The following is a 25,119-nucleotide window of genomic DNA, read 5'->3' on the forward strand; positions in this document are numbered from 1 at the left end:
GTAAATCTAAGCAGATCAAGCGTTTTATGAAACACAGATTGAGAGGTGTGTGTGTGTGTGTGTGGATCGTTTTTACGATTGTGGATTCTACTTCTGCGTTTGTTGATTTTTGATAGACCTGTAAGAAGAAGAAGCGTCACACACGAATCCCCGCGGGGAAAACAGCTAAATATTTGTCTCAAAATTCCGTACGTAACTCCAAGCTGATCAAGCGTGTCCTTAGAATTCCATACGTAAATCTAAGCAGATCAAGCTGTTTTTAGAATTCCGTACGTAAATCTAAGCAGATCAAGCTGTTTTTAGAATTCCGTACGTAAATCTAAGCAAATCAAGCGTGTTTTTATGATTTATGAAACACAAATTGAGAGGTGTGTGTGGATCGTTTTTACGATTGTGGATTCTACTTTTGCGTTTGTTTATTTTTGATAGAAATCTACCCCCACAGGGCGGTCAGGTGGCGTAACGGAGATTGCGTTCGTCACCAACCCCGGAGCGGCTGGATTCGCCTGTTCGAATCCAGCTCACAGCTCCGGGGTTGTCACCAGCTTGGCTGGCCGTTCACACTAATACAATTGGCTGTATTAGAGGATGAGAGAAGCTGGCGGGGTGGGTCCGGGTCGTTGTAAACAGCGACTCCTACAGTTCGGTCGGGGCGCCTGCTAAGCGCGGATAGGATCTAAGTGGGATAGTGTGATCCTTCCACACGCTACGCCCTCTCAGTGAGAATCCGCGCTGCCAGGTGAAAAGAAGCGGTTGATTGGCTGGACGTGTGTCGGAGGAAGCACGTGGTAGCCTCCACTCTCCCAGACCGACTGTGGGGGGTAAGTGCGCAGCGACCAGGAAGGGGATTGGGAATTGGCTAACATTGGGATGGGAGAAAATCGGAGGAAAAAGGAGGGGGAAAAAGATCAAAAAAATAATAATAATCTACCCCCATACAGAAGTGTCATGATTTCACTAAAGCCAGAACACGGGTGCAGACACAACCAAGCAGAAACGGTGTGGAATCAGAGTATAACCCACATGTCGGGTGTATTTAATGAGAAAGGAAGAGTAACAGAATCCAGTCGCTTTTGTGATAGAAATGTATATTAATGGCAAATCCATACAAAGACTAGTTTAGGGCCCTAGATTAACATAGGACTGTGTGTGCACAGGTCAATGTACATGGGTATTCCACAACTCAATCAGTGTATAGTATGTAATGGGGATTTATTTCCTTAACATGTCACGTCTGAGGTGAGATTCAAGACGCCATCGTGGCCTCTGTGCCCCCCGGGCACCCCCCCCCCCTCCTTGCAGTAAATCCTGGCTCACTGATCCGCACCCGGATCACCTTTCGCGAGCTAACTGTGGAAACACTTGCAGCGAGGTGATTCCACGACACCAGTTCCATTAGTGGGGAAGGGTGGGGGGGTATATTGACGAGGCTTGACAATAGATAACTTCACATTTATTGGCTGTTTATATTATATCATCAGGGCTTCTCCAGGTTCCAACACCGTGTTACTGTTGTTGACTATTTACTTCCTCGTGTGACGTCACTTCAAATACGGCTACCAAGATGCTCAAAAAGCAAAAGCGAGTCGAGTCAATTAGGTACCATGCAGTGAAAACTGCAAGCAGTTCTAGAAGATTTGGCTATGACATCACTGTGACATCATCAGCGTTCCAGACCGTTCCAGACCGTTCTAGCCTGTTCTAGCCGGTACTACTATGACATCATACATACGAATTAAACTGGGACACGGCGGCAGTTACAACATATACCGAACCGAAAACATGATACGAACCGAACCGTGGATTTTGTGAACTGTTCCACCCCTAACTGCAGCACATTGTTAGCGTTTGTTTTGGTTTGTACTGCAGCACATTGTTAGGGTTTGTTTTGGTTTGTACTGCAGCACATTGTTAGTGTTTGTTTTGGTTTGTACTGCAGCACATTGTTAGTGTTTGTTTTGGTTTGTACTGCAGCACATTGTTACGGTTTGTTTTGGTTTGTACTGCAGCACATTGTTAGTGTTTGTTTTGGTTTGTACTGCAGCACATTGTTACGGTTTGTTTTGGTTTGTACTGCAGCACATTGTTACGGTTTGTTTTGGTTTGTACTGCAGCACATTGTTACGGTTTGTTTTGGTTTGTACTGCAGCACATTGTTAGGGTTTGTTTTGGTTTGTACTGCAGCACATTGTTAAGGTTTGTTTTGGTTTGTACTGCAGCACATTGTTAGGGTTTGTTTTGGTTTGTACTCTAGTAGTACATTATTATGGTTTGGAACTTTTATCCAAAGCGACTTACAAATTGCGTCACCAGGAGGGGCTCCCCTCTGGCAATATTCTAGCAGTATTGAACTTGAGTGCTTCACTCTTGAGTGTATAGTAGTAGGCTGTAGACATATTAGCATAGTAGTATATGTATAGGAGCATAGTAGATAGTAGTATAGACATATTAGCATAGTAGTATATGTATAGGAGCATAGTAGATAGTAGTATAGACATATTAGCATAGTAGGTAGTAGTATAGGTATAGTAGAATAGTACATAGTAGATAGTAGTATAGTGGCATAGTATGTAGTAGTATAGGTATAGTACATAGTAGATAGTAGTATAGACATAGTAGCATAGTAGGTAGTAGTACAGGCATAGTAGATAGTAGTAATCCATTTCAAATACAATGTGCTGGAGTACAGAGCCAAAAACGAAAATGTTTCACATGACTCAGACACACAGCTGCACTATATATTAACTGTGTGGCAGGTGAGTGGTATGCTATTATAATATTTGTCACATTTTAAAATGTTTGTTTTACAGGAGCACACTCTACAAGCCTTTCAAAGGCCAATTTCCTGACCCGAAGGCCTTCATATCCAAGATCTCTGAGGCGTTCAAGGACCTCCCTGATGACGAAAAACCTCTGATCACCAAAATGGGCCTCAGCAGCGACGTGGAGTTGGTGAACTCTGCTTTCGGCCTGGTTCCTAAAGGCTGCCCTCTGTCCTACCAGTACCCAGTGCCGTCGAGCCACGACTACAGCCCACACCATGACGCCCCCCCGCCGCCGGCCCTCCCCCTGGCCTCCCAGGCCATGGAGAAAGTGTGGCCCCCCCCTACCCTCCAGGACAAAGACAGGGAGTACATGATGACCCTCGAGACCTCCTGGGAGGGGGCGCACCGTCTGGAGCTCTGCACGCGCGGGGCGACCGACACGCTGGAGGGACTGCAGAAGCAGCGCATAACCGACCGCTTCCGCGAGATCTGCCACCTCAAGGCGGGGAGGAGCACCGGGCAGCACCTGGCCTTCAAGATGCAGAGAGGCCCTCCCGGGACGTCCAAGGCCTCCAAGAGGGACAAGGAGCAACGGCCGGAAGCTCTCCGGGAATACTGCAAGCACGTGTTCGTCAACTGGTCCCCCTGTGGCCTGGTGGTCCACCCGGACGCTCCGTGGCTGGGGGTCGTCCCCGACGGCCTGGTCTACGACCCCTCGGAGAAGCCCAGGTACGGGCTGGTGCACGTCCGGTGCCCCAAGGTCCGGAGCTTCGTCGACTGCCACTTTATGGACTTTCAGTTCGGCGTCCTGGAGCTGAAGAAGACCCACGCCTACTACTGGCAGATGCAAGGGGAGATGCTGGTGACGGGCGCGGCCTGGTGCGATTTCGTGGTGTACACGGAGGACGACATCCTGGTGCAGCGCATCTATCGAAACCCGGCCATGGTGTTCTCCATGAAGCCAAAGTTGGACAACTTCTTCTTCCAGTTTTACCTGCCGGCTCTGACCGCTGTCTGACTTCCTGTTTGTCATCAAGGAAACTATGAAAGAAGGAAGGGTCACTGTGTAGCGCGCGAACGCAGATTGGTGCCAAGTGTGGAAACGTTCAGTTTGGCCGACATTGAGTCATCTCCTCGTTAATGGCCTGTCATTTAAACGGGTTATTACCTCGGATGTCAGAATCATCTGCAATGTGTTGCATTGTTAACTAGCTAACGTTTGATGTATTGGTTGTGGCTGATGTATATTTCCTCAGATAGCTGGTATATTTAGAATTTGAATACAGGCTTCAATAGAACTGGCACCGAAGTCTGGCACCAAGCAGAGCATAGAACGCTGGTATTCTGACGCGATGACCCGTCCTCCTTTCATAGTTTCCTTGTTTGTCATGTTGTGAATCATTGTTGTTCTGTATAAAGTTCCTAGTGGGTGCTTTGCTGGTAATCTACGTTTTATATCTCGACTGATGATGGTATGAGCGAATGAAGCTCAAGTTCTGTGATTTGTATTGCTTTCATTCAAACGAGTCAAAGACAAATTCTTTGGCTTCACATTTTTTTTTTGTATCTATGTCTCAGGGGTGTATATTGTTTTAGAGCATTGTGTGATTAGATGCGTTGATGTTGGCAAAATATGTTCTGCATTGCATTTCACCTTTTGAAATTGTGCCTTTTCTCTACTCATCTTCATGTAGGCCATGTTCAAGTTTCAAGTTTGTTTATTAAATATCACAATAAAATACACGTACTTTACGGTGAAATGCTTGGTTCTGTATGAGCCCGTGAGAGTGTGCTTCATACAGTAAAAGAATAAAAAAAAAAAAGTAAGTAAAAAGTAAGTTAAACAAAAAAGTAAGTAAAGAGGAATATACATATATACAATATACAAAATTAGGTACAAAACTTTGAGGTAAGGTGCGATTGCAAATGAGGTATGAATGTAGTGCAAATCTCTTTAATAATAGATAAATATAATGTAGTGTTTAAAGTGAGTGTTAAGGTGAGTGTTTGTTTAAAAGTGAGTGTGTGCATGTGGATGTGTGTGCAATGAGTGTAGATCAGGGGTAGGCAACCCTAGGCACGCGTGCCAGCATAGGCACGCGGGGGCATTTTCATTGGCACGGGGCAGCATTAAAAAATATATATATATATATATATTTTTTTTTTCCCGCTTTGAAATATTATAGTGAAATATTTTGCACTGCTTCTAACGGTGTACACAATATGTACAACGACACAATGATTTACATTATTACATATGGTAACGTGGTTGTGGCTTTTACAAATAGTGGTTAGCTTTAGAGATGGATGGCTATGATCACGGAGCAATAGTGCTGTTAGGTGAAACAGATAGAGCTTCATTCATCACTCGGCTAGTAGTAGCAAGGCTCTCTGGCTGCCGCTAGCTGGTGTGTGACTCTCAGGCGTAAGCGGGGTAAGGGGGGCGGGCTAGCGTAGGGTCACGTGGGCTTAGTGGCCAATCAGGCCAACCCCGGAAATCAAATCCGTTGCGGAAGTGGTACACGCGGCCTGGGGATAGAAGCTCTTTCTGAGTCTCTCTGTACTGGCCATGAGACTTCGGTAGCGCTTGCCTGACCGGAACAGTTCAAAGAGACAGTTGTTTGGGTGAATGAATGAAAACTTTATTTAACAGATTGCAGAATGGGTACAATACAGTACGGCTCAATACATACAATTGTTAAGGGGATGCAGACCTGAGAAAGACGTTTGTCTTGTTTCCATTTTCAATTCATATAGACATATATGACATACATGACATACAGATAGTCAGTACTGCTACATCTATACATTTATGACATACCAGATTTGCAAATACAGTACTGTTTGTGATACAGAAGGAGTCAAGAAGAGGGAGTATATACATTTGACGTAGAAACTGTACATTGGAGGAGGTTGGGTGGGGGGGGTTGGGTACATTGGGATATTGACAACCATACTGGGTAATTTACATTGGAGGTGGTTGGGGGGCGGGGGGCACACTGTATAAACAAGTAACACTGTACATTGAGGGGGGGGGGGGAGGAGACACTGTACAAACAAACACAATTGTACATTGAACTATTGACAAAACCATACTAGGTAAATGACTGTACATTGGAGGGGGTTGGGTTAGGATATTTACAGGGGCCAGTGTTGAATTGCAGTCTCCCGTAGGTGTCCCTTGAGAGAGGTTTTGAAAGTGGGTAGTGATCAAGTTTCAAGTTTGGGTGACTAGAGTCTTTGGTTATTATCTTAGCCTTGGCCCTGCAACGCTTGTTGTAAATGTCCTGGAGAGTGGGAAGCCCACCTCCAATTGTGTGTTCGGCTGAACGTGCCACTCTCTGTAGTCTGTTGCGGTCGTGTAGTAGGACTGTTCTTGACAAAAGCTTAGTTGACTAATAGTCATAGGACTATTATCAGAATCAGAATCAAAAAGGTCTCACCCAGAGTCTAAGTGCTGCCTTCGAATAATATATTTTATTAAAATAAATAATAATAATGAATTTAATTTAATCTTTCAGGAATTCAGCATGGGAAAAAATCACTGGTCGACTAAGACCTAACGTCAACAAAGAGAGCCCTGGTTGACTAAGACCTAACGTCAACAAAGAGCCCTGGGCCCTATTCCCCGTACCTGGTTCAACTAATGTGCCTTTCTCACTCATTATATTCGTTTCCATTCTGTTCTAGCCCGTTCCGAGATCTAATGCGAACTTCCCCCTTCCCTCTCCCCCCTCTAGTTTGTGTACACACTGCAGTCTTGGTTCGCTTCGGGTTCTGTTTATGGTTTGCCTTTTGAGCGTTTACGCTTGCCGTAGGCGATGATGTCACGTTCGAAAATGTAAACAGGAAGTGTCTTAACACGACTGCGGAGACTGGATGCTGATATAAATGAACAAATAACCAATAAATATGAAGTTATATTTGAACCTCTGTTGTCAAGCCTTGTCAATATAACCCACCCCATTTTATCACGGTGATGGTGTTGTAGAGTCCGCTTTCGAGTGTTTTGCAGGGTTAACGATAGCGCTAAGCTAACGGCTAACGCTAGTTAGCTTAGCCTTTTACTAGTAACATTGCTGCATCGATTATATTGAATGTCATTGATCTACTGGTCGACCACGGCCGACTGGTTGGGCACCACTGGTCTAATAGAAATAAATGCATTCGAACAAGAAAGTATAGTATACAGCAATGGCTAACGCTAAGCTAACGGCTAACGCTAGTTAGCTTAGCCTGTCCAGCAGCTAACATCCCATCGCTCATGGCAATTATATTACATGTCATTGATCTACTGGTCGACCACGGCCGACTGGTTGGGCACCACTGGTCTAATAGAAATAAATGCATTCAAACAAGAAACGAATGTATAGAAATAAAATTGCCAGGCCTAATGCGAGCCAGAAGTGCTGTGCTTTGTAACGTGGCTTCATGTTTTCATCCACTGAGCTGTGAGGTTCCACATGCTTGTTTTTGGTTGAGGTCTGAACTCTCAAATTGCCCATAAATATCGTTTTTGTGGGTATTGTCCAGTGTGGTTTTATCTGCCCAAAATTCAAGCAAGCATGACAGTAACGACGTTGTGTGTCACGCTCCCCGCTCCCACGGCCTGATTCCGAAACCACCTAATCCAACTGTCCCAGGTTCAGCGGGGGTAAAACGAATCAGCGCCGGTTCGATCCCAAAAAGGGGTGTGTCCGTCTGAGTGAGAACACTCCCCCCCCCGTTCCCGGGAGCAGTGATTCGATCCCAATACGTGAGTGAGAAAGGCGATCAAAAGTCCCATTATCCAGATTCAATTAACCCGATGCTTGAATCCAGGCTTTCCCTGTTCCTCGAACGCTGATTCAGTCTTGTTAATTCGAACCAGACTTGATACTCAGGATAATTGTGCGCGGCCGCCTCACCTGAAAAGACAGCAGGTGTCGATCGCAGGAATATATTTTAAACCCAGTTACAATATCACAATAACGTGTGAGTGACAGTGATACAATTCAACAATCCACAGATTCAGATTCCTCGTAATTCATGTCCACAATCCACACATATAAAGATGCTTCAATTTATGCTTGAATGAAACACAATTCGGGCGCTCCGCCGCAGATACATCCACAGCGCAGAATATTAAACTAATCAGAGCCAAACGCCCGATAGGTTTCATTCATTAAAAATATCCCCACGGGATTCACATTTGCAATGATCCGTTTAGTCCATTATTAAAATAACTGTGTGTCGCGATCGCGAGCGCCGTATCCGTATAACTATGACGTGTATTATTTAGGACAAAGTACATTTAGTATCAGCATTTTAGGTCTATTATTTTACATTTCAAAAGCCCCCTCTAGGAAAACAAAGCACAAAAACATAATTCAGAATGGTATAATGGGATCTACACACTGTGATAATTATTTCAGGAAGCGAGCTGGCATTTCTTTGCGAGGGTGTGGCCATGGTTCATCCAGCTAACTGAACTAAACCCTGCTCCGGAGCAGGTTCAAACTTTTCGATCTGTTGCCATTGCGACTTAGAAAATCCGACGTCGGGGAACGGAAATGTCTGGCTTAAGTCAAGCTATGCTGAAAATTATCCGGCTAACTCAGTTAGCCAGGTACAGGGAATAGGGCCCTGGTCACAATTCACTGAATTGAAAATGGGGGACCCTGATCTAAACAAGACAAACGTCTTTCTCTGGTCTGCATCCCCTTAACAATTGTGTGTATTGAGCCGTACTGTATTGTACCCATTCTGCAATCTGTTAAATAAAGTTTTCATTCATTCATTCTCCTCCCGATGTGTTCGTTCAACTCGCATCTCTGCGACCAGCCGCTCTATCGGAGATAGGATCACATTGTGTCATGTTTTGCTAGAGGGGTGTATATGTTTATTATTCCGAATAGATCTACACAGGCTTATAGCCTATAATACGTGACATTTGAAGCAGGCACCACTGCTGTTGTAATTGTCTGGTAATAGCTGTTTCGAGTGTTTATTATTGGGTTGTTGTCGCAGACTCACTGCATGTTCAATTTGCGGCTCGTATGGTACTTCCTTCTAATACCCAGTTAAATCTGTCTTCAGGGGATTTAGGAGGGGGGCGTACTACTAGCGTAGGTCAGTGGCCAATCAGAGCGCAAAACGGGAACCCGGAAACACAAACGCGTTGGTAAAAGCATAGACGCCTCCTGGCAACACGTTCTTCAGGCGCTTCACACCGCTTGATGACACCATCGCCATGGCCCTGTCTGCTCAAGTTCTTTATTTGTCAAATACACAACAATACAGGGGCATTGCAGGTAATGAAATGTTTGTGTTTCGAGCTCAACGGTGCACAAGATAAAATATAAAATGAGATAAGATTAAATAAAATAGTCAATTATTTACAGAAAGTGTCTTGCGCATAGTGTATGTGCATGTGCAGTGCAGGGTGCGTGTGTGTTCAATAACAATAAGTAGTAGAAAAATATAAAATGAGTCACACTCTAGTGTTCCTCTCCAAAGAGGAGACTACCAGACCCAAGTACCCAAAATAATTCAGGAAAGAAAAGTTCTAGGAGTGCTAGGATCAGGCTAGGGGCAACGTGCTGTCTGTGTACATAAGATAAGATATTCCTTTATTGATCCCCTTGGGGAAATTCAGGCATCATAGCAGCATGGGGGGGGGGGGGGTACAGGTAGTGAAACAACACAGTATACAGGTAGTAAAAGACAACACAGGCAGTGTAAACAAATTGATCAATGTGGTCAATATAATTTACTATCTGACTAGCTGAGGAATATTCACATTATTCACAGTGTCACATAAGGTGCGGTATGCATGAGGTAGTGTTATAATTTACTATCTACTGAGTATACATTAATCAAAGTACCAGGGTAGTCTACTTTGTCCCCCTTGGGTTCCTATAAGTCCCAGGTCAATGTCTGGTAGCAGTCGCTGTCGCTGCCCCCTGTTGTGGGGCCTGGAGGCTGCTAGTCGCTGCCCACTGTTGTGGAGCCTGATGGCCGCTGGTATGAAGGACTGTCCGAGGCGGTTAGTTGAGTGTCGGGGGGGAATGAATGAATGAATGAATTTCACACATTCCATTTAGGCTAGTACATATCAGCTTGGATATAATTTAGTAAGTAAATATCAGCTTAGATATCATTTAGGCTAGTAAGTAAATATCAGCTTTGATATAATTTAGGCTAGTAAGTAAATATCAGCTTTGATATAATTTAGGCTAGTAAGTAAATATCAGCTTGGATATAATTTTGTCTAGTGAGTAAATATCAGATTGGATATAATTTAGACTAGTAAGTAAATATCAGCTTAGATACCATTTAGTCTAGTAAGTAAATATCAGCTTGGATATCATTTAGACTAGTAAGTAAATATCGGTTTAGATACCATTTAGTCTAGTAAGTAAATATAAGCTTGGATATCATTTAGACCAGTAAGTAAATATCCGTTTAGATACCGTTTAGACCCCTGAGGGAAAGAGGTTGTGAATCACTGGCTCATCTCCTGCCAAAGAAAAAGTCCAGACTCCTGAGTCCCAAAGTGGGGCCTGCAGGCAGTGGTGCAGTCGCGGTCACACCCGGTTACACGCCGTGTTACCAGATCACTGAGGCAGAAGTACGCGCGATCGCGCACGGATGTGTACTCGCGTGTACGAGCACACAAAAATGCGCTGTATCCATTCATTGTGACTAAGTACCCGGCCACCGTTTTACATAACAAAAAGCGCAGGTAGACTAAGTGTCTGGGTGTTGGCTATCTGAATGCATCTCCCCCTTCATTCTGTGTGACACAGGCAGTGGAGGTGAATACTAATGTGGCTCGGAATTCCACGCGCACATTCACACAAATAGAGAGCAAGAAGAGCTTGTATGATAGAAAGATTGCACTTGCGTATATGCAAGTATAAATATGTGTGTATAAATCAGTTATGTGCGCATGCACGTACCCGCGCGTGCGCGTGCACGTGGCGTGGCGTGTTACCAGTTCCCATATTAGGACTGCACCACTGCCTGCAGGCCAAACTCAGCCCTCCACAATATTATGTTTGGCCCTCCAAAGGGTTCCAGAATATCATTTGGACTATTTTGATGCAATTTAGCTATATTTGAAGAGTTTTTTTTTAAACTAACTTGACTATTACAACTTATACAAATACACTTAAATTGGACTTAAGACACCATTATTTAATGGTAATGGTCTTATTTATTAAATGATCAATGACCATTCACATTATTTGGTCCATGGCCTGCAACCCTTACATTTCAGTTTTGGCAGCCCTGTTCTAGTTGGTCTGAATGGGGCAGAGAGATGTATGATTGAAAGTACTGGGGTTGTTGTGTGTTTGTTGTCCTTCCTGTGACAAGAGTGGGTGACCTTTTGAATAATGAAAAGAGAGAAAAATCACAGTTAATAAAAAAGAAACAAGGTCCCAGACAGTCAATGGGGCCCAGACTTTGTCCACGGTCCATAAAATGTTTGTCTGAGCTCTGGTTCAGACCCGTTACCAACCAGAACATAAACGCAGGAATAAAAAATCAGTGGCCCATTGTCTGGAGCAGACAGGCTCCATCCGTTGCAAATTCTAGGCATCTCTTTTGATTTCTATTTTGATGACTGGTAGGCATGTTCACAAAATGTCTGGGATAGGAGTAACATGTTAATGGGGCTATATAGAAGATAACATTCTGCAACTGCAACTAAATGTCGCACTAGAGCACCAGCATGTAATTTATCCAATCAGGCGCATTCCACGTGGAGAAATAGGAAGTAGAGAGAGGATACATGCAAACAACAACATCCATTTTGGAAACGCCAAAAAAATCTAAATGATAAATTCAATAATAATTATTAAAAGAATAAGCACCTTTTATTCTGCACCTTTCTAAAAGCTCTGTGGATGTATTGTTATATATTTATTTTTAAATGACTACTCCTTTTTTCTTCTTCTATAGCACCCATTAAAATTGGTCATACCTAGGGCTGTCTTAAATACTTTGAAGCTTCGTTCGATGGGCATGGGATTCTAAATGAATATGAAAATAAAATTCGATTATAAAAATATATGGCCTATATATATGATTTTTTTTTTTTTGCAAGATCAACTCTGCCTCTCTCTCTACAACAAGCAATGCTGTTTGTTATTTAAGATGAGGTCGGACTCGGCACTGTCTGATTTGTGTTCATTGTGCTGCTTTTATAAAGCCTCAAATGATTCGAATATGAAAATAGAACTATGATGGCTTACAATATTTCATGAAAGCAAAGTGTTTTGTTTGTCTAAGATTTAAAAAGGTTTCAACTTTACAGCACTGTAACAAAGTGCTGTACAAGTTCCACAACATAAAAAAAAAAAAAAATTGAATTAAATATATATATTTTTTAATCTCGAAGCTTCGAATGAAAAAAAATCGAATCTCGGCCTCGAAGCTTCGAATTCCAAAAAGAAATTCGAAGGTCAGCCCTAGTCGTCATACCGTTTATATTTAACCCAACATTACATTCCACTCCTGTAGTGGTCACTGTTGTTCTGTGCTTATGCGCGCTGATCGGTGGTGGAGTCCATAGATGTGTTCTATATATATATCTATGGTGGAGTCCCTCGGATGGATGTGTGATTTCTTTCCGTAGCCTATGTTTGCGAATACGCTCTCTGATTGGCTAGCCGCGTACAGCGAAGACCCTCTCTGATTGGTTTAGCGCCGAAGGGTCTCTTCCGCCTTGTACATGCATTCTGCGAAAGTATAGACGCATATATTCTCTGCTTCAAAGTGGTTATGCTTTGGCCCTCTTTCGAAGTGAGTTATACTTATACTTAGAGTTATGGTTAGGGTTAGGGAACGAACAACATATCAATTGTTGTTGAATAGGCGGAAGAGACCCTTCGGCGCTAAACCAATCAGATAGGGTCTTCGCTGTACGCGGCTAGCCAATCAGAGAGCGTCTTCGCAAACATAGGCTACGGAAAGAAATCACGCCGGATGGATACCGTTGGAGCAATGTTGTTGTTAGGCTCGATAGATAATGCGGCTCATTGGGAATAATAACCCGGCCATGTACAGTAGTTGGGTATTTTTTTTAACAAGGGTTTAAACAATAATCCTATCGTCTTGCAGAACACAGCTGCAGCTTTCAGCCCGGTTCAGATTGCTTTTCTTGTTGGAGTGCAGTTGTTTTGATAACCGTATCGTTTTTTATTTTCTTACATAATAATTGCTTCTCGTCTAGTCGAGCCTGCCTTGTTGTTACTTTCTCTCGCTGCCTCTTTCTTTAATTATAATAATGGGTATCAATAAAACGTATATCAGTATTGGTTATGCTTCTGTCGGGACGCTCATCGGATTCTCTGCCTTTCTGGTGTGGAACGTCGTGTACAAACAGCCGTGGACAGCAACGATGGGAGGACTGTCAGGTACAGTAAACAATGTCACCCTATACTGTATGATGTCGACATATTACATTTAGCTCTAACGTGTCGGGAACCAAGCCAACTGTCCTGCACTTGATTAATGCATTTAAATAATATAGCATAATTTCATCTAATGTTAAAAACAAAACGCGAATATAATATGCTGCATATATTTTATAAATGTAAATTGCAATATTGGTATTTATTTTATAACAAACATTTTTATTGTCTATGTGTCTGTGTATAATGGAATATGTACAATAAAGAAAGAAAATAGCTCTAACGTTATGACATTGTAGCTAACTTAGTAGGTAACATTTGGAGTCATGGTGCAGTTATTAGAACTATATGGTGGAACTCTATACTCTGACAGTTTAGTTTTTTATGATTAGCATTAGATTCAAATGTATTGTCATCACAAATAGAAGTTGGCCCAAACAGAGTGCAAAAGTAGCAGAAAAGTGCATTAACAATATACAACGTACAAGTGATTACAGTACAGTGCAACTATGCTATACAGTGATACAGGTATAAAAGGTGAAACAGGTATAAATATGGTTGTAAGCCATAGGCCTGCTGGCCAGTGGTATAATCAGTGGTCACTTCAGTGGACTATATCTTGAGAACATGTCCCCAGGGGACCTCAAATACCCTCAACATGAACCTTCTTCACTTCTGATAAGAGCAGATGAGCTGTAATAAAAATAGTTTGTGTCCTCTTATCAAAAGGTTAAGAGTTATTTCATCTGAGTTATTTCATATGTTCGCCCCCAAGGCTGCTGAACATATAAGATTATCACCACTTTGATATTTATTTATTTTTTACTTTTGTACATCTGTGGTGTTTCTGGTCAAATCTGACCAAACAGAAAATGAATGTGTGAGATTATACTAAACCATGAAGTACTACAGAGTAGCCTAGTGCTGTCACGATACCAAAATCTTTACTGCGATGCCGATACCAGCCTAAGTATCACGATACCGATTCTAAAGCAATACCATGGCAAGAAAAGTAATGTAAAATAATATTAGATGACAGAACATGTAATTTTTTTTTAAATAAAATATGTTTTTATTAATAAAATAACTAAATATTTGCACTCTGTTGAAAGTTAAATAATCTAAAATAATTAAATTATTCTGTTACAGCTGCTGAGTTATAGAGAGAAAGAGGGGAGAGGGGTAGTAGTACAGAGCAGTGAGAGGGTGTTGCTAATGGGAATGTTTAGGGCAAAAAAAACACACAAGCACCATCAGTGTTACTCTGTACACAACACAGCGGTTAACGGATGCATTATTCAATGATGTGAATACGGGGCCACTTTGGTCCTGCCTTGAATAGTGTTCCATTCCTACACTGGATTTTGTAGTAATGGTGGAAGCGGTGGAGCCACGTGAACTTTGAGCCGCTCAGGTCAGAGACTCGTGTAAACGCACCTCTTATCTCCCCCTCTGGGTGTATCAGCCTGCAGCACCAGGCCGCCTGCAGTGGACTCTTGTCATTCTGCTTACCGGTAGTCCACCAACAATTGTATAACATGTCAGCCATAAAGTTGGTATCAAAACCAAAACCGTAAAAGTTCACATGATCACACTTGAACTTTGAAATAGGACATTAAGTGATGTACGTGCATGGGCTCTAGGATATTATCTTAAAGGGGAACTACACCACATTTAACGATTCATACATGTTAGACCTATGGTCTCTCCCGAATCCAAAAACGAAAGAGTGCTAAAACTCAAATGTGTGATGTCATCAGGTATAAAGCTGCTCCATAGACAGTTCATTGCGAAAGATGTTATAGGCCACAATGTTCTGAACATGAGTATATTTTCTGTTTCGGAACGGCGACCACTACTATATAGAATAAAACGTGCTTTGAGTATAAAAACTAAAACACATTCTGTGGCTCCACAAAATCTCACACAAGTGTCCCATTCATTGTCAGCGGAGGAGCTCCAGACTTTTGGAAGTAGGAAACTCAGGGTTGCTGGTCTCTCAACTTTTCAGAAAGGCTGCACATACACTATAAACTGTAAACAACATTGTTTCAATTGAATATAAGATTCTCATCAATACCTGTATGGTAGCCAAATACAACAGTGACTACGCAGCAGCTACTGTTTTCAGAAACCTGCCACACAAACACCAGCTGCTTCCAGGATCACAAGCTTCTCCCTTTGATCAAATACATTATTTTCCGACAGGGAACTTCCGACCTCCGACTTTGAATGGATTGCTGCATTTATACCTGATGACATCATGAGTTTGAGTCTTATGTCTCTGGGTTTTTGGCTTTGGGAGAGAAGAGAGCGAGTCATTGTTCACACATTTTGATTGAACTTTCCTTGGCCGTGGAAATAACATTGGCGGCGTTCTTCATTTGAGTGGTGTTTCCCTTTAATCCATGCATTTGGAACCTTGGTCAGCCAAGCTCGACACACTGACACAGCAGTCCTGTCATTAATCATGACTCAACTTTGAAAGCGGCTGTTGTCATTTGGTCATATTGTTGGAAATAGAGGAAGTGTAACTGTAACTCTAACTGTAACTCTAACTAAACCTAATCTAACCATATTGGTCTGACCCTAGCCTAACCTAACCCGACCACACTGACCCTAACCTAACCTAACCTAACCATAGTGACCCTAACCTAACCCGACAGTGTCTTGAGGGAAGCTGAATTGTCAGTGTGGTTTGTTAAAACAGGAACATAGTTGGCTGCACACTGTGATTTGCTGACTCAGCACTTGGCAACATGCTGTGTCAGGATTAGGGTCGGGTACCGAATTACACCGGTAGTACCGAGTACCGATACGCACTAGATCACTCAGTGCCAAATTTCGGTATCTTGAGAGTGGGTTAAAAAACTAAAAAGGAACTAAAGAGGCTACATACTAATATTTACCAAACAAAAGCAATTTACATGTTTAGTATATGAGTGTAATAATTGATAATGTTGATATTTAAATGTTTAAAAACACAATAAAAAAATAAATAAAGCAACGTTAAAAATAAAGATTGTAGGGACAGATTTGCGAGGGGTTTTATTTTGTGTGGTGTGTTACAAAAACAAATAACAAAATGATCTAAATAAATACGTTTGGCCATATTTCTTTACAACTGAAATGACAGACAGGGTAAAGTACCAAAAAAGAGGTACACACACAGTACACACACACACACACACACACACACACACACACACACACACACACACACACACACACACACACACACACACACACACACACACACACACACACACACACACACACACCACACACACACACAGCGCACACACACACAGACAGTGCACGCACACACACACACACAGTGCACACACACACGCACACACACACAGTGTACACACAGCACCACATGTCTATCATATGACCCCTTCAAGCCCAGGTCAACAGCTGCTGTGGATACAAACCACATCACGTGATGATGAGCACCAGGTTAAAGGTTAAATAAGTAGGGTTGGGTACCGTTCACATTTGCACCGGTACCAGTGCCAGTTCCTGGAATTCACTATCGGTAACCAACGGTACCTTTTTTCTATACTTAACTCTCTCTAATAACAAAAAAAATATTTCATTTCAGTTGTAAAAAAATAAGTCCAAACATCATAACTTCAACATTGTTATTTATTTAGAACATTTAGTTATTTATTGTTGTAACACATCACACAAAATAAATCGCATAATCATGTATTATGTTTGTAAATGTTTAAATATCAACATTATCCCGCAATCCTCAGTAAATATGATCAAACTCCTCTGACCTCGTCTGGTCTTTCCAAAGACCCAAGACAGTAATATATATATTTGTGGAAAAGGCTCCCTCTTGTCTAGCATATTACACTCTTATACTAGTAAACACGTAAAGGTACCGAAACCTGGTACCGATTGATCTACGTGAATCGGTACTCGGTACCCTTAAAAGTATGCGCGCGTGCGTGCGCGTCAGGTGCACCACGGGCTGTACTATATATGATGACAATACGACAATACATTAATATAATCTCATTTTGATTGTGCATGCGTGCTCAGGTGTGCTGGCTCTCTGGACGCTCATCACCCACATCATGTACATGCAGGACTACTGGAGGACGTGGCTGAAAGGTCTCAAGTTCTTCCTCTTCATGGGAGTCTTCTTCTCCGGGCTGGCGGTGATAGCCTTCATCTCCTTCCTCTCCATCGCCATCTCCAACAAGGAGTGTGAGTCTCATATTCCACTAAACACTGAATAGAGAGTCAGGTTCAGTCTCATATTCCACTAAACACTGAATAGAGAGTCAGGTTCAGTTTCATATTCCACTAAACACTGAATAGAGAGTCAGGTTCAGTCTCATATTCCACTAAACACTGAATAGAGAGTCAGGTTCAGTCTCATATTCCACTAAACACTGAATAGAGAGTCAGGTTCGGTCTCATATTCCACTAAACACTGAATAGAGAGTCAGGTTCGGTCTCATATTCCACTAAACACTGAATAGATAGTGAGGTTCGGTCTCATATTCCACTAAACACTGAATAGAGAGTCAGGTTCGGTCTCATATTCCACTAAACACTGAATAGAGTCAGGTTCAGGTTCATATTCCACTAAACTCTGAATAGAGAGTCAGGTTCGGTCTCATATTCCACTAAACACTGAATAGAGAGTCAGGTTCTGTCTCATATTCCACTAAACACTGAATAGATAGTCAGGTTCAGTCTCATATTCCACTAAACACTGAATAGAGAGTCAGGTTCGGTCTCATATTCCACTAAACACTGAATAGAGAGTCAGGTTCTGTCTCATATTCCACTAAACACTGAATAGAGTCAGGTTCAGGTTCATATTCCACTAAACACTGAATAGATAGTCAGGTTCAGTCTCATATTCCACTAAACACTGAAGAGATAGTCAGGTTCAGTCTCATATTCCACTAAACACTGAATAGAGAGTCAGGTTCTGTCTCATATTCCACTGAATAGATAGTCAGGTTCAGTCTCATATTCCACTAAACACTGAATAGATAGTCAGGTTCAGTCTCATATTCCACTAAACACTGAATCAGGCTCAGTCTCATATTCCACTAAACACTGAAGAGATAGTCAGTCTCATTATTCTACTAAACAACACTCAGGTGGAACTGTCCGTTCTTAATAGCAGAAGTAGAAAACAGTCGACTCACAGCTGTTTCTACTTGCTAGCTGTGCAGTCAGGAGGATATACTGTCAGTTTGGCCAAAAACACACAAATGATGCTTCATTGGCCAGTATGGTGTTGTTTTTGGGAAATGACGTTTGACTGGGAAATGATCGCAGGACATTACCTGGCGCAAAGTACCGTGCGATCAAAGAACCATCTTCTAGCGAACCGTCCACTCCACACTTCAAGTGGCCTTATAGTATTCATGCTAATCTCTTTTGCATACTAGCAGAGCACGCCATAGAGCTGCAGAGGTAATGTCATCACCATGCTTGGGCCACAGTGTGATAATATTTAGATCTGTAATGCCACCTTCAGGCAAAAGGATTCCTGTTGGTATTGCTTGTTTACATTTGACATTTTTGTTGTTGCTATTGCTGGCCACACCCCAGGCTCTGTCAAGAGAGGTCTGAAGAAATTCACTCTATTGTTATACTGGCGTGGCCAGTATTGTGTAAGTATTATGATTCAATACTGCGATATTGTGATTTATCTCTCAATTGTCTCTCATTTGACCGCAGTAAACATCGGAAATAATATCCCTCTGAGAAATAAAATGTTGAAATGTATTATAAGTTAAGCCTATGAGGTAAAGTATGCCTTAAAAAGCCATGAATCAATCGCTAGATGAAATCCAAGGCTTTGCAGACTTTCAAGCAGTCAAGACTCAAGAACACAAAACAGTTTGTCTTTCAGTTCTGAAATACCATGAATAATGTGCTACTACTTGACGTCACGTATCAATATAATATGTGACCCGGTCCAGCAGTTTGTGGCTCATGTCTCCCTCTGCCATTTTTTTTTTTAGATTTCCCCTAACCACTCCCCTAACCACTCCCCCCTAACCACTCCCCCTAACCACTCTCCCTAACCACTCTCCCTAACCATTCCCCTAACCACTCCCCCTAACCACTCTCCCTAACCACTCTCCCTAACCCCTTCCCCTAACCATTCCCCTAACCATTCCCCTAACCATTCCTCTAACCACTCCCCCTAACCACTCCCCCTAACCACTCTCCCTAACCACTCCCCCTAACCACCCCCCTAACCACTCCCCCTAACCACCCCCCTAACCACTCCCCCTAACCACTCTCCTAACCACTCCGCTAACCAACCCCCTAACTATTCCCCTAACCATCCCATTAACCACTCTCCTAACCACTCCCCTAGCCACTAGAACCTCTGGTGACGATACCATACTATATCAATATCTTTCTCCACCTCAGGAACACGTGTGTAAGAAGTAACAAGATCATGACAAGGCCAAGTCCACTGAAAACAACAATTAATCACCAAGCAATTTTATCAATTTAGTAGGAATACTTCTTCAGAAAAACATTAGGAACTCATAACTACACACTGTACAGTATATATTTGATCTATATCTGTATATGTCCCATACCTACTCTTACTAGTTATACCACTGGCTAGTAGTGTATTTATACTTGTATCCCTGTACATATTAATACTGTACATGTTACGTTAGATTAACATATACTTTACTGTATTTAGATGCCAACTTCTTTTCGTTGTACTGTACTGTACAATACAGTACATTTGAATCTAATCTCATCTAATTTGAGGGCGGTTGCACTTGCCTTTATTTTGGGGCAATGCTGGCACATTTTCACTATAATTAATACAAATCGAAATTAACTTGACAATTAAATATGAAATGAAAACTCGAGTCACATTTAAACATATATTTTGACATTCCCTTTAAGATCTAGGGCTGGGTATAATATTGATTAATAAAATCTCAGATCGATCTTTACAAATACGGTGTATATATATACTGTATATATATTGTGTTGACTGCTGTAGTGTGTTGGTCAGGTTAGAGGGTTCCTTGTACAATTTACAGCATTAGTTCCCAGAGAATCTCTTTCATATCCAAGCTAAATTGGTATTGTAACTGAAATATCCTTAACCGATTGGATTCAAATAGCATGGAATCGGGTCCTTGCAGCCCTATTAAGATCACTCGCCTGTGTTTGATTTAAAAAGCTAAGGAGCTGAACAGAAGTAGCTGCAAAATTATCTTTTGAATATTCAGTGAAATGTCAGTAGTCACTTTTTGTTAGAAAATCGAACTACTATTTGTTTATTTGTTTATTTAAAGGAGCCATTAGCTTATGCCGTAGCAGTTTGCTAATCTTCCTGGGGTCCACACACAATCAACATTACAATAAAATAATACATTATTAATACAGTAAATAAATACAATTATATTTAACAAAAAGATTAAAGAAATAAGTAAAATGTACAGAAGAACATACAATTATTGATACAGTAAAAATATTAAAACATCCAGTTTTTATATATATATCTTTGCGGATATCAAGAGGTTAATGATTCCAAATGATCCACTTTGCTTACAGTTTACAGGTGAAGTATAGACGAGGGTCGCATTGCTCCAGAAAACTGATATATACACAGTATATGCTGTTATGATATAACGATATCATCCATTACATGGTTACTCAGTAGTAGGGATGCACTGATACTGGTATAGGATATCAGTCCAAATAAAATATTGGTATCTGAGAATTTCCCAGATACTAAAATCCGATATCAAGAAACACGTCTAACATGCCAGAAATCAAAGCAAAGTCACTTGATTTACTGCATTTTGACACGTTATCTTTCTAATGGAGAGAAAAACGTATTATATATCTCAATAATTCCTCTCCTCAAAATGACAGTCCAAGTCTATACTGTTCATTAAAAGTAATGGAACAGATCGGTACTCAGTATCGGCCGATACCCAAAGCCCGGGTATCGTATCGGAACTGAAAAGGTTGGATGGGTGCCTGCCTCCCTGTTCCTCAGTAGTAGGGTTTGTGTCGTACTGTACGCATGGTGTCTAATCTCCATCTCTCCCCACGCAGCCCTTACTGCATTTTGACACGTTATCTTTCTATCTCTATCTCTATCTTAATCTCCATCTCTCCCCACGCAGCCCTGACGGACCCTCACAGCCTGTACCTCTCCGGCGTGTGGAGCTTCATGACCCTGAAGTGGTCCTTCCTGCTGGCGCTCTACGCCCACCGCTATCGCAAGGAGTTCGCCGACATCCGCATCCTCAGTGACTTCTAACCGGGCGACCGGACCCTCGACCTGCCGGGCCCCGCAGGCGAACACGGGTTCTACAGGGTTAGACTCAGCAAGCAGGGGTTTCTAACTCACGAGTGGTCGGTCGGTAGGGACGGACGGACGGAGAGTGGGAGAGAGCGAGGTCGGTTAGGCTGAATTGAGTGGACGTGAAGAGGATTAAGGCAGTATCAACTTAGTGGTAGAAGAGGAGGGGCTTTGTCTGGATGAGCACCTTGACCTCCAGTGGTGCCCTCGTCCCCCTGGTCAGTGACCCTCCTCCTCGCTCTTTTTCTGACACGTGTGTGTGTGTGTGTGTGTGTGTGTGTGTGTGTGTGTGTGTGTGTGTGTGTGTGTGTGTGTGTGTGTGTGTGCACGCTCGCGCAGGGTTGTTTTGTCGGCCTGTCACACAGACACATACAACCCTGTTTTTAATGATTTTCTGGGTTTTATTCTCTTGTAATTATGTCATGTTTTTTCCCCCCTTGTATTTCTGTGCTTCTCCCTTTCTCTGGTCGTCGTTCCACCACTACTGTTGAACCTCATGCTAGGACGTCTATTTCAGGTTCAGATCCTGGGTCGTCTCATTCCGTGTCGAGGATATTCTTCTTGACCGTAGGGGAATAGTCTAAAAGTTTACTAAGCACTTGTCAGTGTTAAGGACTGATCCGAACTTGCAGTTCCACGCCACGGCCACCAGAGGGTGGGAGTCTACCATCAGTGGGGTGTGAATACTGTATGGGGATCAATCGCTTCATAAAAGGGGCCAGATGTTGAGCCAATCATCAGTGTGCTAATGAAGTATGAACCGGTATTGAGAATACATTTGACTTGCACATTAAAGTACAAACCTCTTAACACTTTATTACTCTATTTTTTGGACAAATAAGTTGTGATTATCTGTGGGTGAAACGAGGGGGTAATATCACCCCGAGTCGAGATTGAACCCACTGCGATCGATCGTGTGTCTCGAGGAAGAAAAACACAATTTGCACAGATCCTCCTCTTGTTGATCGTGTCAGGAGGACAACGGGTCCTAGAATGTCGATATGATCTGCTTTCACAGCTCCACGCCCCACCTGTCTGTTCAAATATGTCGTATTTTCTTAGCGGGGGCGTCGTACGGATGAGGGAAGACTTTCGTAGCGATTTTTCTTTTCATCCATAAGACAAAAGCGTTGGTGTGAAAATCGTTTGGGACCCTGTCCTCCCCTGATGGTATCTCTTGTCATGGTTCAGCTCCGACCGCAGGACCTCCACACACCATGTGCAGTGATTTCCATCGCGTCTTCTCGCCTGTCCTCCCGATTCAACTGATTTACACCCGTTGCCTAAAGGAGATTGATTTGATAGTGTTTTTTTTTTTTTTTTTTTTTTATGTTTGTTGTTGTTGTGTTTCTCCTCCGTGTGCGCTACTACCATCTCTGTCCCATCATGGTGTAATATAATGAAGTGTGGCATTCTGTATATGTATATATCCACGTAGACACTGGTGCGAATGTAGGAATGTATGTATCTGTACAGGTATGTGTGTGTGTCCCGAGAGCCGCGTTAATAAAATATCTTTTACGACAACCGTGCGTGTTTGTTGCTTGTGTTCCTTCAGTGCCTTGCAGGGAGGGTATACGTCTGACAGGAGCTTTAGTTGAAAGACACAGATAGTGAAATAGTTGCTTTTTTGACTTATATTCTGAAAAACAATTAGTTTCAGTTACCGCTCAGTTTTCTTTCGGGGGGGGGGGGGGGGGGGGGGGGGTGTAAGAACGGTGGGAACGTTTAACATCACAGACTCGACACGACACCGTTTTCCACACTAACCGCCGGTGACATTCTCCACTATTATGAGAAGCTACCAGCGGAGAGGAGGTCGTGTTTGGAAAGTGTTCCACATTCTCCTCCTCGCTAAGCCAGAGGTCACGGGGGTCTGTCGAGGGCTGACTCTGCATTAGAGCGAGGATTTGCACTAGCGAGGGGTCGGGGGGGGGGGGGGGGGGGTGCACTCTCTCCCACAAAACCAACCCCCCCGACCCCCCTTAGGCCACGATCTCTCAAAAGAAAACACCCTACAGCGCTGCACAGTCAACAGTAAACACTAAGGCAATAACCTGCACTTTGAAGATAGGCAATTATTCAATCCATTCGCGTTTTTTATGAATGCTGTGTGTGTGTGTGGGGGGGAAGGGGCTGTTTCTAAGTGAAAAGCCGCAGAAGACAGGAAATTAAATTGATCACCACTGACACCAAGCTCACCTGGTTATCAAGGAAAAACACTTTTACAACTGTTACAGTTCTGTATTATCAAGGTGTTCCATCCAGCTGAAAACACACTTTGACAACTGTTACAGTTCTGTATTATCAAGGTGTTCCATCCAGCTGAAAACACACTTTGACAACTGTTACAGTTCTGTATTATCAAGGTGTTCCATCCAGCTGAAAACACACTTTGACAACTGTTACAGTTCTGTATTATCAAGGTGTTCCGACCAGCTGGAAACACTGACAACTGTTACAGTTCTGTATTATCAAGGTGTTCCATCCAGCTGAAAACACACGTTTGACAACTATTACAGTTCTGTATTATCAAGGTGTTCCATCCACCAGAAAACACACTTTGACAACTGTTACAGTTCTGTATTATCAAGGTGTTCCATCCAGCATAAAACACACTTTGACAACTGTTACAGTTCTGTATTATCAAGGTGTTCCATCCAGCATAAAACACACTTTGACAACTGTTACAGTTCTGTATTATCAAGGTGTTCCGACCAGCAGAAAACACACTTTGACAACTATTACAGTTCTGTATTATCAAGGTGTTCCATCCAGCAGAAAACACACTTTGACAACTGTTTTTTATATACACCGTGGGAAGGGGGAAACGAAATTGTATTTCTCTGTATGTCTTGCACATTATGAGAAGCGACAATACAGCTGACTTTGACTATGACTTTTGACTGTTACAGTTCTGTATTATCAAGGTGTTCCATCCAAGTGAAAACACACTTTGACAACTATTACAGTTCTGTATTATCAAGGTGTTCCGACCAGCTGAAAACACACTTTGACAACTGTTACAGTTCTGTATTATCAAGGTGTTCCGACCAGCTGGAAACACTGACAACTGTTACAGTTCTGTATTATCAAGGTGTTCCATCCAGCTGAAAACACTGACAACTGTTACAGTTCTGTATTATCAAGGTGTTCCATCCAGCTGAAAACACTGACAACTGTTACAGTTCTGTATTATCAAGGTGTTCCGACCAGCTGGAAACACTGACAACTATTACAGTTCTGTATTATCAAGGTGTTCCATCCAGCTGGAAACACTGACAACTATTACACTTCTGTATTATCAAGGTGTTCCATCCACCAGAAAACACACTTTGACAACTGTTACAGTTCTGTATTATCAAGGTGTTCCGACCAGCAGAAAACACACTTTGACAACTGTTATAGTTCTGTATTATCAAGGTGTTCCGACCAGCATAAAACACACTTTGACAATTATTACAGTTCTGTATTATCAAGGTGTTCCATTCAGCTGAAAACACACTTTGACAACTATTACAGTTCTGTATTATCAAGGTGTTCCGACCAGCAGAAAACACACTTTGACAACTGTTATAGTTCTGTATTATCAAGGTGTTCCATCCAGCTG

General features: G+C 42.4%; 2 protein-coding genes across 2 annotated transcripts in view; both read left to right on the forward strand.

The window, feature by feature from the left end:
- LOC311230537 (uncharacterized protein) overlaps positions 1 to 4,475 on the forward strand; it is a 57,638-nt gene extending 53,163 nt beyond the window's left edge. The window contains exon 4 of the mRNA XM_084316843.1: positions 2,811 to 4,475. Coding sequence (XP_084172969.1) covers positions 2,811 to 3,783 — 973 coding nt within the window. The 3' untranslated portion in view covers positions 3,784 to 4,475. The remainder of the gene's footprint in view (positions 1 to 2,810) is intronic.
- An 8,284-nt stretch (positions 4,476 to 12,759) lies between these two features.
- slc48a1b (solute carrier family 48 member 1b) lies at positions 12,760 to 23,025 on the forward strand. Its single transcript, XM_084316770.1, has 3 exons — positions 12,760 to 13,171; positions 17,225 to 17,392; positions 21,331 to 23,025. Exons 1-3 carry the CDS (start codon positions 13,042 to 13,044, stop codon positions 21,465 to 21,467), a joined length of 435 nt encoding a protein of 144 aa, XP_084172896.1. The 5' UTR covers positions 12,760 to 13,041; the 3' UTR covers positions 21,468 to 23,025.
- Positions 23,026 to 25,119: the final 2,094 nt, after the last annotated feature.

The sequence above is a fragment of the Notolepis coatsorum genome (genome assembly GCF_963971535.1).
Source record: "Notolepis coatsorum genome assembly, chromosome: 6".
Classification (NCBI taxonomy): domain Eukaryota; kingdom Metazoa; phylum Chordata; class Actinopteri; order Aulopiformes; family Paralepididae; genus Notolepis; species Notolepis coatsorum.